The sequence below is a fragment of the Colossoma macropomum genome, unplaced genomic scaffold, assembly GCF_904425465.1.
Source record: "Colossoma macropomum unplaced genomic scaffold, Colossoma_macropomum, whole genome shotgun sequence".
NCBI lineage: Eukaryota > Metazoa > Chordata > Actinopteri > Characiformes > Serrasalmidae > Colossoma > Colossoma macropomum.
Window position 1 is genome coordinate 3,050,664 of NW_023494793.1, and position 18,530 is coordinate 3,069,193.

At 41.3% G+C, this 18,530-nt stretch overlaps 2 protein-coding genes across 4 annotated transcripts in view; one reads left to right on the plus strand and one right to left on the minus strand.

The window, feature by feature from the left end:
- lzts1 (leucine zipper, putative tumor suppressor 1) overlaps positions 1-7,693 on the plus strand; it is a 48,153-nt gene extending 40,460 nt beyond the window's left edge. For all 3 annotated transcript variants that reach the window (XM_036578203.1, XM_036578205.1, XM_036578204.1), the window contains exons 3-6: positions 2,626-3,378; positions 4,434-4,625; positions 5,004-5,198; positions 6,888-7,693. In XM_036578203.1, the coding sequence (XP_036434096.1) occupies positions 2,626-3,378; positions 4,434-4,625; positions 5,004-5,198; positions 6,888-7,439 (1,692 nt within the window). In that variant the 3' untranslated portion in view covers positions 7,440-7,693. The remainder of the gene's footprint in view (positions 1-2,625; positions 3,379-4,433; positions 4,626-5,003; positions 5,199-6,887) is intronic.
- A 6,501-nt stretch (positions 7,694-14,194) lies between these two features.
- On the minus strand, positions 14,195-17,846 carry LOC118813068. Its single transcript, XM_036578211.1, has 3 exons — positions 17,596-17,846; positions 16,101-16,288; positions 14,195-15,023 (listed from the first exon to the last, which is right to left on the minus strand). Exons 1-3 carry the CDS (start codon positions 17,780-17,782, stop codon positions 14,217-14,219), a joined length of 1,182 nt encoding a protein of 393 aa, XP_036434104.1. The 5' UTR covers positions 17,783-17,846; the 3' UTR covers positions 14,195-14,216.
- Positions 17,847-18,530: the final 684 nt, after the last annotated feature.

The window sequence follows — 18,530 nt, forward strand, 5'->3', positions numbered from 1 at the left end:
CAGCCTGTTTTATTCTAATCGAGGGTGGAAAATTCATCTCAGCTTTTCCCAAACCGTGACCTCAAACTCAACCCAAAGGCCAATCCTAATCTGAACACTAAGGCAGTTGATAATTAACTGAGGTTCACCAGATAATTTGTTAATAATTTGAATATGTGTAGATAATCTACGGGGGGGGGGTATTCAAATACAGTGGGTAGAAATGACAGCAGAGCTGGACAGAGTGCAGGGCACTGGTAAACTACTCCTTTGCTAGGGTAACACAGTAAACAGTAAACAGTTATAGTAAAAGAGTAGAACACATAAAACAGCGTCCATCACTGCTCCACCCTCAGTCCAGTGAAGTCCGGTAATCTCCTGCGGCCTCTGACACTTCAGCTAAGAGCTTAGTGGCGTCTGGTCTGTTTAATTAAGGCTCCAGACTGACGGGGTAAGAATGCCTTGATCTCTGAGAGATTCGCTCCAGTGGTGCTGCGGAACTCCTCTCTCTCAATAGCTCCCGTTATCAAACGCCGGGCTGAGAGGAAAGACCCGAATTCCTCAGGCATGGAGTCACAGCGCCGGAGCGCTGAGTCAGCGAAACGAGGCTAACATGAATATCAGAGAGGAGACATCGATCTCCTCCCAGACACAGCAGAGCAGGTGGAGGAGAGAGAGAGGAGGCAGAGGAGAAGAGCGATGGAGAGAGGGAGAGAGGGAGGCAGAGGAGAAGAGCAATGGAGAGAGGCAGAGAGGGAGGCAGAGGAGAAGAGCAATGGAGAGAGGGAGAGAGGGAGGGACGTGGGATAACCAATCATCCTCAGGTTCTGCTAATGTAGGTTAATGTCACTAAAAAGTGAACGAAAGAACGCAGCATGGCTAAAAACAGCCAACGGAGCGGAAAACAGCCTGAATTTAGGACAAAGTTACAGTCAACAAAGGTTGAGTACACTCTGAAAAAAACACGGCTCTTCAAGGGTTCTTTAGTCAGGGGAATGGTTCTATTTAGAACCATGAGTTCTAAAGAGGATCATTTCATGCTTAAATGGATCTCTGCATGTTGAAATGGTTCTTCAGATTGACAGAGAGTGTGTTGTATATGGTTCTATATGGAACCTTTTTGAAAAGGGTTCTATATAACACCCAAAAGGGTTCTTCTATTGTTACAATGTCAACGTTGCATCTATATAGCACCATTAAGGGTTCTTCTACACTCTTAAAAAACATGTTTTATATACATATATATATATATATATACACAATCATCACTCAAAGAACCAATTGCATGCTTAATCGGTTCTTTTTCATGGTGAGATGGTTCTTCAGAGGGATAGAAAATGCATTATACATGGTTCTATGTAGAACCTTTTTGAAAGTGGTTCTATACAGCACCAAAAAGGGTTCTTCTACACCTTTAAAAAAAGATGGTTTTGAAGGGTTCTTTGGTAAAGACAATGGTTCTATATAGAACAATGATCACTCAAAGACTCATTTTCATGCTTAAATCGTTCTTTGCATGGTGAAATGGTTCTTCAGATTTATGGAGAATGTGTTATATATGGATCTTTTTGGAACCTTTTTGTAAAGGGTTCTCTATAACAGCAAAAGTGTTCTTATACACTCTTAAAAATATGTTTGTCAAGGGCTCTTTGGTAAAGACAATGGTTCTATCTAAAACAATGATGATTAAAAGAACCATTTGCATGCTTGAATGGTTCTTCAGATTGATGGAGAATGTGTTGTATGTGGTTCTACATAGAGCCTTTTTAAAGTAGTCCTATATAGCACCAAAAGGGTTCTTCTACACTCTTAAAAAGACATTCTGTCCAGGGTTCTTTAATAAAGACAATGGTTCTATATAGAACAATGATCACTCAAAGAACCATTTTCATGCTTAAATGATTCTAAGCATGGTGAAATGGTTTTTCAGATTGATGGAGAATGTGTTACATATGGTTCTACATGGAACCTTTTGTAAAAGGTTCTAAAAAGCACCAAATAAAGTTCTTCTATTGTTACAATGTTAGGCTTATAACAATAGAAGAACCCTTTTTGAAAGTGGTTCTGTACAGCACCAAAAAGCGTTCTTCTACACTGTTAAAAAAGATGATGTTTAAGGGTTCTATAGTAAGGACAACGGTTCTTTATAGAACAATGATCATTCAAAGAACCATTTGCATGCTTGAATCATTCTTTAGATTGATGGAAAATATGTTGTGTATGGATCTATGTGGAGTCTGATCTACAGTTTCTCATTAGGCTGAATGAATAACCGACTCTAAATGTAGGTATTGTGATATAAACCGAGTCTGTTCTACAGTTTCTCATTAGGCTGAATGAATAACTGACTCTAAATGTAGGTATTGTGATATAAACCGAGTCTGTTCTACAGTTTCTCATTAGGCTGAATGAATAACCGACTCTAAATGTAGGTATTGTGATATAAACTGAGTCTGTTCTACAGTTTCTCATTAGGCTGAATGAATAACCGACTCTAAATGTAGGTATTGTGATATAAACTGAGTCTGTTCTACAGTTTCTCATTAGCTGAACAAGATTTGTGAACAGAACATGGATTGGTCAGTTATGTAGGTACTAAGTAAAGGTTTCTCGCCTTAGTCTGACTTGTTTTCCTCTTTTACTCAGGGTGCAGAAAAGTCCTTGATCCGTCCCACAGCCTTCAAGCCAGTTTTACCCCGCAGCAGCAGCTCCTCAGTGGAGACCCACAACAACCTGAGCACCATCCTGGGGTCGAGGATCAGCCCCATCGACCGGCCCAAAGACGCACAGGACCCAAAACAGGAGAACAGCTCAGGAACTCTTTCCGACTCAGGCAGGAACTCCATGTCCAGTCTTCCAACCCACAGCACCAGCGGCAGCAGCCAGACGGAACATCTAAGCACATCTACTGGTCATCTGCTGCGTTATGGAGGCTCCTCGCCAAACTCAGGCTTGGTAAATGGGAACTCTGGATCCAGCTGGGCGGACAGTGGAGGTAATGCGGTCAATGGGCATAACTGGGCCAATGGCAGTGGTGGTGTTAATGGAGATAGCGGTCCTGCAAAGCCCAGCACCAGATCTATTGGTGTGTTGAGTGACGATCTAACTGGACCGGTGAGTTTAAACATGGAGGTCACTCCGGTTGACCCAGAAGTGACCCTAGATCCAAGCCCCACCAAATCTAATGGCGGTGGCGTCCGTTCTCCGATCACCACGGATGAATCTCTGATCCAGCAGCTGGAGAAAAAGCTTCTGGAGCGCGAGTCAGAGCTGGCGGAGCTGCAGTCGTGTTTTGAGGAGAAGGAGTCAGACACCTGCCAGCTTTTTGAAGAGAAACAGCGCTACTGTGCGGAGGAGATGGCTGGCCTGAAACAGCGCTGCTCCACCAAACTCCGACAGGTCAGACACTCACATCTGAGTCAGCTTTACAACGGCCAAAAATCTATTTTACGCATTATACACACGGTGCTGTGCAAAGTCCACCCTTCATTTATTTCATTTCCAGTCAAAACAGCCATTAAGAACAACTTATTCATTTTTCAGGAGATATTTTTGAGATTTGAGATATTCCACCTGCATAAGGAAGGAGAAAGTGGAAAAAACAGGAGTTTCCAAAACTGGAAAACTGGTTAAAATCTACAGAGAAAATGGGGCTCCTAACAACCACCTGGAAGACCTGGTCGACCCCAAAACTGCCCCCATCAGATAAACAGCACTTAAAGCTTTCATCTCTGAGAGAGAGGAGAAAATCAAGCTGCTCCAGATCTGAAAACATCCACAGGTGTTTCTGTCCATCCTTCCACTGTGAGAAGACGACTCAGCGCTGTGAGTCTGAAAGGATGTGTAGCTGTCAAGAAGAACCTCACTGAGAAAAGGAGACGGACACATCAAACAAAGAAGCTGAACGATGGACTGACCACCCCAGAGTCCAGACCTCAACACCACTGAATGTGTTTGATTACTTCAGAAAATCATCAACCAGCTTCTAAGACTGAACTTTGGAGAATGAATAATGTACTTAATGGCTGTTTTGGCTGGAAATGAAATAAATGAAAGGTGGTCTCTGACTTTTGCACAGAGAGTTGCATACTATGCTGCTTTTAGCTCTGCTAATGTACTTTAGTCCATGTTTATAGACAACAGTGAGTCATGCAGTGTCAGAAACCACAGAATCAAGACTATCAGAGATACTGAACACCTCCAGATGACAAATGTGTGATGATTTAGACTTGCAGTTAGCACCATGTTAATTAGTGGAGCTTCCATAACCTGTTAGGTTCATTAGCCTTGTAGCTCCAGTGCTAAACCAAAGAAGCAAACCAATCATGTCTTGGCTGACTGACTGGCCTATCTCTTTGAACATAAAAGGAACTGGCTTCATAGGACACCTGCAAGCTTGTTTAGCATTCCCTCTAATCATGTAAAGCTGAAAGTGGTACATCCTCTCCCTGCAGGTATCTCAGCGTGCTTTGCGGGCGCAGCAGCTCCTCCAGCTGCAGGTGATTCAGCTCCAGCAGGATAAGGAGCGCTTGCAGGAGGAAGTGTACCAGCTAACTCAGGAAAGAGAGGCAGCCGAAAACCAGCTGAGGAGCTACAGGAGCCAGCAGACGCAATTAGCACCAACACTGGAGGAGACGCAGTGGGAGGTGAGACTGCAGGCGCCACGATGCTGAACTTGGAATGCTTATGAGATCTATACCATTCTTATGATCTGCACAGTCACTCTGACAGACTGTAATACACTACAGGAAGTGTAGGGGGCGATATGGCTTCTACTGTTTCATTTAAAAAGCCTCTATAATGTTCATATGATCCACACAGTCACTCTGACAGACTGTAATACGCTACAGGAAGTGTAGGGGGCGATATGGCTTCTACTGTTTCATTTAAAAAGCCTCTATAATGTTCATATGATCCACACAGTCACTCTGACAGACTGTAATACGCTACAGGAAGTGTAGGGGGCGATATGGCTTCTACTGTTTCATTTAAAAAGCTCTATGATGCTCATATGATCCTCACAGGTGTGTCAGAAGACAGGTGAGATCTCTCTGCTGAAGCAGCAGCTGAAGGACACTCAGGCTGACGTGGTGACTAAGCTGAGTGAGATAGTGAGTCTGAAGGCCTCTCTGAGAGATGCGGGGAGCAGGCTGGAGGAGCTGGAGCAGAAGAACCGGGACTGTGAGGAGGCTCTGCACACACGCAGCACCGAGCTGGAGGTGTGTGTGCACTCCAGACTTTCTCCATCACCCACACACTGATTTCTTTCGCATTTTAGCACGATACAAATGCCTTGAATTACTAATAAACTCGCACATTTTCAAAATATAATCAATTCCACAAGCCCACACCCCAAAACTGGACCAACTGACCAGTTTATAAAATGACAGCTGTAAAGTTTATAAGCTGTTTTCATAGTACAAGTAATTTGAAATAACCGATTTGACTGCCAAATATCAGTAGTCGAATATATTGTCATATGTGTGTAATATAAACCCTCAAACAAGAGTAAATGTAAAGTGCGCTGTTTGCACCACACACACATAACGTTCTGTCTTAAAGCAAAATTGAGTTTTCAGTGCCCTCTAGTGTCTGTCAGTGGGTTTGGTTGTTGTTCAAAGCAGCCTTACATTCCTGAATGTGTTTTATATATATCATTTAAATGGATATTATGGATTTCATTTAAAGTTTATTGTCATTAGAAATATTTTTAATATTTGCAATTCACATAAAGTATTGCAGTGGCACAAAACTGTCTAAAAGGCAGCCTTATACAACAATAAGTGAGCAAATGCTGATGTTACAGTAAAATGAATAACTGTAAAACAGAGCTTTAGCAGTTAATTGCCATCACTCTGTGTCTGATCTTTGCCTTACAGTACAAAAATATGTAAAGAACAACCTTACAGTACAAAACGTGTGAAAAATAGCATTACATTACAAAAAGTACACACAAATTACCCTTAGAGTAAAAAATAAGACTGTTCAACAGAGCTTTAGTGGCTAAACAGCGATCACTCTAATTAGGTGTACAGCCCAAAGGAGTATGCAAAAGTTAACCCTACACCACAAAAAGTGTGCAAAACGTAGCCTTACAGTAGAAAATGTGTGCAAAAGTTAGCCCTATGGTAAAAACAAAGACAAAAATAAAGAGCTTTAGCAGCTACTAGCGGTCACTCTGTGTCTAATCTTAACCTTTCAGAGTATGAAGGGTGTAAAACTTAGCTTTGCAGTACAAAAAGTGCGAAAAAAATTGCTTGACAGTAAAAAAAATGCAAAAATTAGACTGTACAAAATGTGTGTAAAAGTTAGCCTTAAAGTAAAAATAACTAAAGTGTGCAGAAATTATCTTTACTGTCAAAAAGCCTGCAAAGGTAGCTTTACAGTAAAAATAAAGACTGTACAGCACAGCTTTAGCAGCTAATAGCCATCACTCTGTGTCTGGTCTTAGCTTTACAGTACAAATATATGTAAAAAAAATAGCTTTACAGTACAAGAAGTGTGAAAAAATTGCATTACTTTACAAAAAGTACACACAAACTACCCTTACATAAAAATAAGACTGTACAACAGAGCTTTAGTGGCTAACAGCGGTCACTCTGTGTCTGATCTTAATCTTACAGTACAAAAGTCTGCAAAAAAATTAGCTTTACAGCCAAAAAAAGTGTGCAAAAGTTAATGTTACACCAAATGTGCAAAAAGTTAGCCCTACAGTAAAAATAAAGACTGTAAAACAGAGCTTTAGTGGCTAGTAACGGTCAGTCTGTGTCTGATTATAGCCTTACAGCACAAAAGTGTGCAAAATTAGCTTTACAGTCCAAAAAGAGTAAGAAAGAGTAAAAATAAGAACTGTACATCTGAGCTTTATCAGCTAATAACGGTCACTCTCTGTGTGACCCTCCTTCAAGGTGTGTCAGAACGAGCTGCAGAGGAAGAAGAACGAGGCCGACCTGCTGAGAGAGAAGGTGGGCAGGCTGGAGACGGACATTAAGGGCATGAAGCAGGAGCTGGCCGTGGCTAAAGAAGAGCAGGTCCAGCTACTGAGCCTGAGGGCTAAACTGGAGGAGCAGCGGCTGCAGCTACAGATCCGGCAGGCCAAGATGGAGGTGTTCGGAGCGAAGGAAAGGTCAGGAGAGGTCAGGGAGAGGTCCATAGACATGGACGCCCTCCAGAAGGAGGTGGAGAGGCTGAGAGGACAGCTGAGGGAGGAGAAGGAGAAGAAAAGCAAGCTGGTGAGCAGCTTCCAGCAGGAGAGACACACGTGGAACAAGGAGAAGGACAAAGTGATCCGGTACCAGAAGCAGCTGCAGTATAACTACCTGCAGATGCACAGGAAGAACCAGGACTTGGAGAAAATCCTCAGAGAACTGACCGCCGAGATGGACAGCAGGACAGAACTGGACGTGGACGCCCACAGTCCGGAGCTACGCTGCAATGAAATCGTAGCCACTCAAATATGAGGGATTTCACGCAAGCGGCTAACTAAGCTAAATGAGCGCAAGAGTCAGAGGACAATGCTGGACTGCCTGTCAAAAGTTTGGGGACACCTGGTTTTACAGAAGTGTTTTCTTTCCTCAGTTTACAATAATTTTCCCTATGTAACAAAATCACACGTTTAAAGGGGAATTTCACCAATTTTGAACAACTTTGAGATGTAAACACAGTCATTCAGAGTGCTTTGGTGTGGAGTAGGTCATTATCAGTGGTGGACGAAGAACACAAACCATGTACTTGAGTTAAAGTAGAGACACCCAAGGTAAAATATTACTCCAGTAAAAGTAGAAGTTCCTCCCTTTAGACCTCCACTTGAGTGAAAGTACAAAAGTATTTGCCTTCAAATGTACTTAAGTATCGAAAGTAAAAGTACTAAAAGATTAATTATGGCTTTAATGTCCTGTTATCATTTTTATAACAAGACTCGCTTCATTAACTCATTTTAGGTGATACTCCAGTGTCTCTCTTGGTAAACCAGTCTTTTAATAGAAGGTCATTAATTAGTGACGCTGATGTCTATTAAAATGATCATAAGCACAAAACACTGAAGGCAAACAGTTTCCATCCGGTAGAACTGAGTGGCTCTGAAATCACTTTTTACAAACAAGCAAAGTTTCAGTTTAAGATTTATTTAACTTAGTTACAAATTTAAGTTTAATAAAAACTTTAAACTCAGATTCACAAATGAGTTTCCTTTACTAAACTGCATCTGTAGGTCTCTGTTCATAAACATAAACTAGCCTTAACTAATTTACTATAAAACGAAATGTTTGTATAAATTCAGAAAAAAGACACGTCAGTCACAACTGCATATGAGTACATATTTCTATATTGTGGTCTATTTACACAAAGTTAGGTTAGTTCATCATTTATGTTGAACTAAATTTTACGCTGCTGCACTGACGTTGAACCGTGTGCTGCACTGGGTCTGTATGACCAACAGGTCAAAACAAGCTCAAAACAAAGTGACCGCTGTGCCCTGATTGGTGTTCTGGCTTTGCGCTTCTTTCGTTTTGACATGTTATGTTTTTATGCACACATAAACCAAAAGGAACGACAGATTTCTCATAATGTAGTGGAGTGAAAAGTCAGATATGTGACTTTGAAATGTAGTGGAGTGAAAGTAAAAAGTCGCCCAAAATGGAAAAACTTCAGTAAAGTACAGATACACAAAAAACTACTTAAGTACAGTAATGAATTACATTTACTTATTTACTGTCCACCACTGGTCATTGCAGAGAAACTTAGAGACTTGGATGTCTTTACAGTGGTGGTGATAGGAACCAGGCGTCACCATGACTACAACACAAATATAGACATTTTATTTACTATCCAGAACCACCCTTTCAGGTTGTTTGCCTTCAACCTTCTAGAACTGGTGGGTTCATGTGATTGGGGGAAATCTAACTAGTGGGTGGAACTGGATACAACTAAATGGAAAAAAATCCCCCCCAAAAAAAAGAAAACTGTCAGATCACTATTTAGGCCAAAGCTGCTCGTCATACCAAGGAAGACTCTTCTAAGTTTGAGAAGATAAATACACACAAAGCATCAGCACAGAGCTGAATATGATCATCTAAAGCTTCACAAGGATTTTTTCTTACTTCATTAAAAAGTAACAGTGAAAAACAAACGTTCCTCTGGAAGGCAGGTGTCCCCAAACTTTAGATGGGCAAACCAAAGCACTCGCTTCTCAAAGCTTTACTGCAGCCTCAGCAGAGGGCGCCAGAGAGCTGCATTCAAGGCATGAGAGATTTGTATGAATGACAATGATCTGTTGGTGAATATGCACAGGGGAGCTTCACCAATTTTTAAAATTTCAGCATAATTCAGTGTGTGAGATGTAAATCAGAGTGATTCAGAGTAGTTTGGTGTGAAATGATTCAGATTTCTTTACAGTGGTGGTGATAGGAACCAGGTTTTCTGCGTGTGAATGGATTTTAAGACCAAAATCTTCTCAAAACTGTCATAAAACAGCATCTCAGACATCAGGCATAACTTTACAATAACTGTCTGTGAGGGAGCTTTTAGAGGTGGACGTCTGGTTCCTATCACCACCACTGTGAACAGTTCTGACTGTAAGTTTCTCTAGAACAGAGCGTTTCACACCAAACCACTCTGAACGACTCTGTTAACATCTTAACCATTTCATTATGCAGAAATTTTGAAAAATCAGTGGAGCTCCCCTTTAATACAGACCCTACAGAGAGTAAAATATGTATAAGAACGTAAACAGTCTGTTATTACTGTATATGACACCAGTGATGTTAATGCTACCTTTCACAAACGGCCTATTACACAATATTATTGATATGACCTATTATATATATATATTGTATATGTATATTATTTTTCAAATATCAGTTGGTTATGAATTGAATGATGGTGCGTAGGTTTCACTGCCCTTCGTACTGACCCCTGCTGTGGTCTCCCATTTGAAAAAATGTATGTTTTAAACTCACAGTCTTTGACTTGCGAAGCTGTTTTTGTTTGCTGAATATTATTAACACAGTTATTACAGAAGATTAACCCTTTAGATGCCACATATTCCACAGAGAACTGTTCAGTCCTGCCGTTAGCTGAAGCAGAAGAGGATTTTGTCGACAAAATTTGGGAAAAACAGAATAAAATTTTAGAATTAAAATGAAAAGCATTTGAAAGAACCAGAATGGAGATAAATCTGTATCAGACTTGCAGTTTAAACTGATATAATTACATTTTAATCACATTATAATTACATTCACTGCTCACTCTTTATGACCGACCATGTCCGTTATGCTTTATTTAGTAACAAAAACCAAGAACACACAGCGCTGACCTGTTCCGCACGCGCTGGTAGAACATTCAGTGGAGGTTATACGACTTTAGCCTGAAATCCATCACTGTGGCTCTAAAACTGCTCACGCAAAACTGACCTACAACAAATTTAAACCAGTTTGGATCTGAAAGCATCACTTTGAATGTGACCATTTTATAGTTTCCCCTCTTTTACTGACAATATTATTTATTAATGTTATTTATTAATTATATTTTGGACAAGACATGTAAAAAAAAACACTTTCACCACATTTAAAGAAGTTAATTTATCATTTTAAATGAGAGTGAGTGAGATAATGTACGGAGGATATGACGTCACTGAGTGGCGAGTGAATGTATGCACTATAAAGGCCAAATGTAGATTTGAATGTAGTATTTAAAACCACAGGAAACGATTCGATGCGTCACGAAATTTGGCACGATTCAGAATTATTACCTGGCGCAAACGTAACCGGAGGAGATTCACAAAGTGTAGAATAAACGTTTATGGATTTTATATGTTTGAAAAGTCTCATTTTGGCCGAACTGTAAGTTCATACTTTACTGAATATGAATCATAATTGATTTTAACACTTATTAATCAGTGCTGTTGAGTTGCCACCTGCAGACTGATGCATCACGAAACGTCCGCGCATGTTTACACCCCAACATGATTATTTTACACTGTAAATCAACATCTGACCAGAGCTTTAGTGTAAAAACTGGACATTAGAGCCATAAACAGGTTTAATATCTGTACATGTCGCCATTTATGACCCTGGTGTGGTGTGTAGCTTCTGCAGTGGAACCTGAGGAGCTTCCTTTGGTGGAAAGTTCTGAGGAAATCAGTGTGAGGCTCAGATTTTTGAGGATGAAGGTGGACGGATATTGAGCTCTATGTATTTTATATTGCTTATTTATTTTGAATAAATGTTCATTTTCTGGAAAAAATGTGGTGTCGCTCTTGTCTACACAGTCAGCAGTGGTGGTACTGGTGGTTCACTAATGTGTCAAACAAGCCGTCTGTGGTGCATCAGCATTTACAGGGCAATTCCACCAATATTTCAAAATTTCTGCATAAATTGTAAACAGAGAGATTCAGAGTGGTTTGGTGTGAAATGGTTCAGATGTCTTTACAGTGGTGGTGATAAGAACCAGGGGTCGCCATGACTACAACACAAATATAGACATTTTATTTACTATCCAGAACCACCAGTGAACCTACACGAGTCTTCTGAGTCTATATGGAATGTTGATGATGGAAAATAGTGGAAAATCTGAAATAATAAGTTAGAGGTGGACGTCTGGTTCCTATCACCACCACTGTGAACAGTTCTGTCTCGGTAAGTTTATCTAGAACAGAGCGTTTCACACCAAACCACTCTGAATGACTCTGTTTACAGCTTAACCATGTATTTATGCTCAAACTTTGAAAATTTTGGTGGAGTCTTGAAAGGTTGAGAGGGAGGGGTTGGGGGTGATTGGGAGAGGAGAAAGGTGATAATATTTATTAATATCATTTGACCCCACCCACTGGTGCACAGTGACATCATCACAAAAAAGAAGACGTTTCAGAGGCGGGGCTTAAAGTCATTACATTTTAATGGACGATTATAAGAAATGAGTCTTTTCAGTGACGTAATTTGACGAGTTCAGCTTAACTTTAATCATTATTTCCAATATTTAACAAAAAGAGCGACTAAATGGGCAAACTCACAGAATTAGGCCTCGTCAGTCACACTGTTGTCCTATTAATGTCTATATGTGAAATTTAACTTTTGGCCCAGAGCTCTGAGCTATGAACACAAATTTGAAGCAATATTTCAAATCAATCAAACTGGACAGGAGTTTTTAGCACTTTATGCTTAAATCCATTCATTGACTTTTAGCAGAACGACAGAAAAGCCTCATCTGACTGTGAATAAAAGCAGTAAAATACCATGAGGCCAAAAAAACTCATGTAGTGTTAGAGGTTTGTCTGAAATATAACTACGCACAGTTTCGTCACACTAAAGCAATCAGAACTCTTTCTGTGCCCTTTCATATTCAATTTAGCCGCTGAAGTGAATGGATTAAACATGGAAAATCATAAATACTGAGGATTATGAATTATAAGTGCAGATTCACTCTCTGTTTTGGTGGAAATACAGAATAAAATCTGCTCTCGAATTCAAACGAGGGCCGTGTTTGAAGAGCAGGAGAGATTCTGTGTTAATACTATGTATTAATATTACACTATATTGTGTATTAATACTATACTAAGCGCTATAACGTTTGATTTTAGACCAAAAGCATCCAAAAAGGAGAAGAAAAGAGTCTAAAAAACTTTGCCACCCTCTCATTTTAATTCTCCGCTCCACCTTAAATGGTGCAGCAGTTACATTCTGGCACCCCATTTAAGGTGGAACGTAGAATTGAAATGAGAAGCCAGTTTCAGCCTCCTGGTTTCTGTGCTGCGAGATGCTGGATGCAGATGTTCCACTGCAGTTCTACAAACTACTCACTTTTACCCTGAGAACAATGCTTTTACTGGAGCATCTCTGACAGCATTGCACTAAACAGTAGGTTATCACTGTAAATCTGAGGCTGATTAAGGCCTCCTGCAGAAACAGATGCCATTAGGACAGTCTGATGAGCTGAAAAGCTCATTAGAATAAAAAGAAGAAGACAATAAATCACTATTTCTCATATTTACGCTACGTGATGGCCACCTTTGGTCATAAATTATAGGTCTTTAATGGTCTATTGCACAAATATCTCCTTAAGCCCAGCGGTGGAGCTCCATTTAACACCACAGGCTCGTTCATCTCCTTCATCTGAACAGCAGGAGAACAAAAACGTTCCGCTTATTCAAAGAAATACGAGATATCACAGTGTTCATGTAAAGTGCAGTGTTAACAGGGCTCTAAAGGCCTGGTGTTAAAAGGGAACTCCACTGATTTTTCAAATTTCTGCATAATTAAATGGTTAAACTGTACAAATAAATAAAAATCAGAGTGGTTTGATGTGAAATGCATTTTTTCTAAGTCACTCTGAATAAGAGTTTGTGTTGAATTACTGAAGGTAAAAATAAAAAAGATCTGCAAATGCTGTCGTGTGGTTATTATTATTGTATTATTGCATACTAACACTTGTCAGCTTCAGTAGCTCTCTATCATATTAGTGTGCAAATGTCTCCATCTTGTGGCAAAAATATAGAACTACATCCAGTGTGCCTAAACTCAGCACTCTCCAAGTGACCACTGATGAAGGACTACAGATGAGCTACAGTGTTTAACCGCAAGGTAGAAGCACAAGGTTAGGTGTTCCTAATAAAGTGGCCAGTGTGTTTAAGCACAAGGTTGGCGTTTCTAATAAAGTGGCCAGTGAGTGGAAGCACAAGGTGGATGTTTCTAATAAAGTGGCCAGTGAGTGGAAGCACAAGGTTGGTGTTTCTAATAAAGTGGCCAGTGAGTGGAAGCGCAAGGTGGGTGTTTCTAATAAAGTGGCCAGTTGTGGAAGCACAAGGTTGGTGTTTCTAATATAGTGGCCAGTGAGTGGAAGCACAATGTGGATGTTTCTAATAAAGTGGCCAGTGAGTGGAAGCAAAACGTGGGTGTTTCTAATAAAGTGGCCAGTCTGTGGAAGCAGTAGATAGGTGTTTCTAATAAAGTGTGAATGTAGTTCGTGTAGAAAAACCTTGCAAATGTTTAGTTTATGATAAAGCAGCTCTGAGCTGATCTTATATATTTATGTATTAATCTTCGTCGCTCAGCTTCACGTTCAAGTATCTTCCTTATTATTAAGAGCAGGTTTTGCCTGAATCGCGTTTTCTTTACGAGGCTGTTTTTAAAGGTGGCTGAGATGTTTGAGCGCTGACATCACGACACACAGCGTTCTACTAAATATATATATAATTTATTTTAAAAAATATGTACAAAAAGAAGTCTGGCCAAACAGGAGAGGCGTTAAATGAGATTGTAGTTGAGTCCGTTCTCCCAGGTGGACTCCTGGCTGGGCGTCGTCGTGTTCTGCGCGTTAGTCTGTTCATAAAGGTGTTTCATCTCCGCTCTGTGCACCAGCTCGTGGATTCTGAACTTCACCTCCGCTCGGACGCTCTCCGGCAGCCGCTTCATGATGATGGACATGGACTTCAGGAAGGGCTCCAGGTCGTCCTGGTCAGCCGGAGGCTCGCAGTGCGGGCATGGGCGTGTGCTGACTTTGACGGTGCTGCTGCCTGCGCAGCCTGCGGGCGCTGCTTGCTGTTCCTGCGTGTCTGCCGTCTCCCGCTCTTCGTCTCCCTGTATGTGTTTCTGTAAGATTGCACACAGTTCGTTCTGGGCCTTGATTCGGCTCCGCGACGACTCCAGGCTTTTAAGGCAGGACACCACGTACCTGCCGAAGACGTCCCAGCAGTCTTCCCTCTTCCTGTCCTCCACCGTGCTGCACACCACTCTCCGCAAACTCGCAGATTCCAACTCTTCGTCATCCTCGAACTCTCTGGCAGCGTGTGCAGGTGGAACATTCAGAATGTTTATTTTCTCGCCGCCGGTGCAGTGCCGCTTGCTGCCCCGCGAGTGAGGCGAGTCTGAACTGACCCTTTCGTCGTCCTGAAACGACCTTTTGGCCAGCTGGGGTTTAAACGTGTCCAGACTGAGCTCTCCGTCAGAGTGCGTGGCCTGATGGTGCTGCGCGCCGCTCAGGCTGTCCGCCTCGAGCTCAACGTCGACCTGTGCCGGACTCAACTCATCACAGCTGTTCTCAACCACCGTCACCTGGAGGAAAAGAACACGGATTCTTAAAGTCCATTCACAGTGGAGGGATACAGACAGGGCAACGTGAGGCAAAATAGTCCCCAACCACCAACGACATTCCATATAAAAACTCTCTGACTCTGTTTAAATCTCAACCACTGAATTACGCTAAAAGACCTTGTCAGAATTTCCATTTAAGTCTATATATTGCATAACATACACCGATCGGGCACAACATTCTGACCACCTCCTTGTCCATTTTATCAGCTCCACTTACTATATAGGTGCACTTTGTAGTTCTACAGTTACAGACTGTAGTCCATCTGTTTCTCTGATACTTTGTTAGCCCCCTTTTACCCTGTTCTTCAGTGGTCAGGACCCCCCATGGACCCTCACAGAGCAGGTACTATTTGGGTGGTGGACACCAGGACGCTGTTGGCTGGATATTTTTGGTTGGTGGACTATTCTCAGTCCAGCAGTGACACTGAGGTGTTTAAAAACTCCAGCAGCACTGCTGTGTCTGATCCATTATTCAGCATCTACGATGAATTATTTTGTATCTACGGTTCAATATTCAGTGTTTATAAATTACTTGAAAACTACTATAATTTATTCATTATTCAGTTTATATTATGAAACTAACGTGTAAGTTCTGTAGTTATGAAAATGAGCAATTGAGTTGTGAAGCCACATACAGACCTTTACAGTTAAAGTGGTTAATGGGACAATTTATCCATCCTATGGTGACTCTTACTTAAGAAGGTCAGCTAAGAACACTCCAGCATACTCTAGAACAGTGGTCTCCTACGCTGAGCCTGGAGATTCACCTTCCTCTTGAATTCTAACTAGTTAATCAGGTGTGCTAGGTGGACTTGGGAAGCCCTGCCTTACAGCAGTGCTACTGTAGTGCAGGTCTGTGTTTACCTGCACTTACAAAACTGATTCAGCTCCAAAATGACCTGATTATTAGTAATAATGTGACCTGTGCAGAAAAACCTGAACGTGTTCAGTGCAGGTGGAGCTGGAAAATGGAGCCGTACAGCAACAGCTCTGTATTCAGCTTTTCACTGTAACTGGCCCCGTGAACTAACTCCGCACCTCATAGTCCAGATCGGCGCAGTAGGACGATCTCCTCTTTATGTGTGGGTCGAGGAATTTGAGGCGCTGGAGGATCCACTGCTGCCTCGCCGTACACAGACGCCCCTCCGTCCCGCCGGCGGCGTACATCTTAGTGTATCTGCTGTACTGCGTCCTCAGCGAGTCCCACTTCTTCCGCAGCTCCTTCTCTGCAGGAGGAACAGGAACATAAAGAGGGTCTGACTGTTTGTTATTGTTTATATTGGCCAATATGACCAGTCTAACCACGTCACATTACTGGTTCACCAGCACAAACTTATACCACAAGTCATATCACAGTCACACCATGTACCACTATAATCTCACTGTGGCTTTCTGCACATACTGTACAAACTAATATGGGCAGGTTTTGGTCTGTACTGGTTTCTCAAGGGTCACTGTTGTTTTTAGATGATCTGTACTGGTTTCCAGAGAATCGACATCAGTTTTTAGATAACCTACTGCTTTCTACAGTATCTATATTGATTTCTAGAGGATCTATGTTGCCTTTTAGACGACCTGTACTGGTGTCTTGAGGATCTATATTGCTTTTAGATGATCTCTACTGGTTTCCAGAGGGTCAAATCAGTTTTCAGATAATCTGTACTGGTGTGTTGAGGATCTATGTTGCTTTTTAGATGGTCTGCACTGGTTTGTAGGGGTATATTGGCTTTTAGATTATATCAGGGTTTTTTATTATTTTTACTTATTTCGAGAGGATCTATACTTATTTCTGTATGATCTATATTGGTTTTTCGATGATCTATACTGGTTTCTAGATGATCTATATTGGTTTTTAGATTATCTGTACTGGTTTCTAGATCATCTATATCGGTTTTTAGATGATCTTTACTGGTTCCTAGATCGTCTATATTGGTTTTTAGATTATCTATACTGGTTTCTAGATCGTCTATATCGGTTTCTAGATTGTCTATATTGGTTTTTAGATGATTTATACTGGTTTCTAGATCATCTATATTGGTTTTTAGACAATCTATGCTGGTTTCTAGATCATCTATATTGGTTTTTGGATGATCTATACTGGTTTCTAATCGTCCATGATCTTATTGGTTCTTAGATGTTCTGTACTGATTCCCAGCCGATCCGCAAAGTTTTTTCATATGATCTGTACGGGTTTTTTACTGAAATTGGTGTTTTAGATCATCTGCAGTGGTTTATAGATAATCTACTGGTTTCTTCAGAGACACTGTGCCGCTTTGAGGGGGTAAAGGTGTCAGTCAGAGGTTCCGGATGGTCAGAGTCTCTGTGTTTTGTGGGGTCAGTGGGTTTTTAAAGGCTCTCTGTGTTGTTGTGGTTTTACTGGGCGAAGCCTGGACGGCGTTAGAGGATAATAAGAGTCTCTGTGTGTGTTTCATTGCAGTCCGAGGGTCTGCAGAGCTCTGACCGGTGTTAATTAAAGCTGCTCTGCGCTCTGTGGTTCCGAAACGACGAGTAAAACAGGGAAATCTCTGTTTACCGCTGAGGCCGAAGTGTTCGGCCATCTCCAGCCACGCGTTCATCTTCACGGTTTTATTGCTGAAATTCATCTCCGTGGTGTCGAACAGCTCCGGCTTCGCCTCCATCATGGCCACGAACTCCTCCTCCCTCTCTGAGGTCCAGGTCGAGGTCATTTTGGGTCTCAGGTGGGTCAAATATGAGCTCATTTAACATCTCCACTTCCAAAACAATCACAGCGGTCAGCCCTGCCTCTTCTTCTGCGCCCCAAACACACCCGCGCGGCCTCGGCGCCCTCTGGCGGAGAGAGCGGAGAGCGACACACAGACAGAGGCGGCAACCAGGATACAGAATAAAAGTCCAGAGAAAAAAAGTGAAATACTGTGGAAAAAATATAAAAATATTAACTAAAAAAGTAAAAAAAAAAATGAATGAAGTAAAATGAAGCACTCGAAGGCCGCGCCGGACCCAACTGGACCGAATTACACAATTAATTACCTTCATAAATACATGATTATATTAATCTCATATTACACTGTAAACAAGCCTAAATTAATAGGTCAGAGATTCTTAAAGGGTTTAGTAAAGGAAGTGAGTTCTAAATAGAATCAATGGTTCTATGCATGGCGAAACGGTCCCTCAGATTGATGGAAAATGTGTTGTATATGGTTCTGTATAGAACCTTTTTTTTAATGGTTCTATGTAGCAATAACAAGTTTCTTCTATCATTACAATGTCAAGCTTGTAACAGAAGAACCCTTTTTTGTGATGTGCTATGTAGAACCATTTCGCCATGCAAAGAACTGCTTTAATTTAGAACCGTGAGTTCTATATAGAACCCTTCGCATGCTTAAATCGCTCTTTGTTTGGTAAAATGGTACTTTACAATTGATTTATAGTGTGTTGTGTATGGTTCTATATAGAACCTTTTTTGGAAAATGGTTCTGTGTAGCACCA

Bases quoted from the DNA above. Each gene is read 5' to 3' on its own strand.
- LOC118813068 (XM_036578211.1), bottom strand. From the start codon at position 17,782: ATGAGCTCATATTTGACCCACCTGAGACCCAAAATGACCTCGACCTGG. The intron at 16,289-17,595 runs GTAAACAGAGAT...TTCCTCCTGCAG, and splicing joins CGAACACTTCGGCCTCAGCG to AGAAGGAGCTGCGGAAGAAG. The intron at 15,024-16,100 runs GTGCGGAGTTAG...CTTTTCCTCCAG, and splicing joins GCGCCGATCTGGACTATGAG to GTGACGGTGGTTGAGAACAG.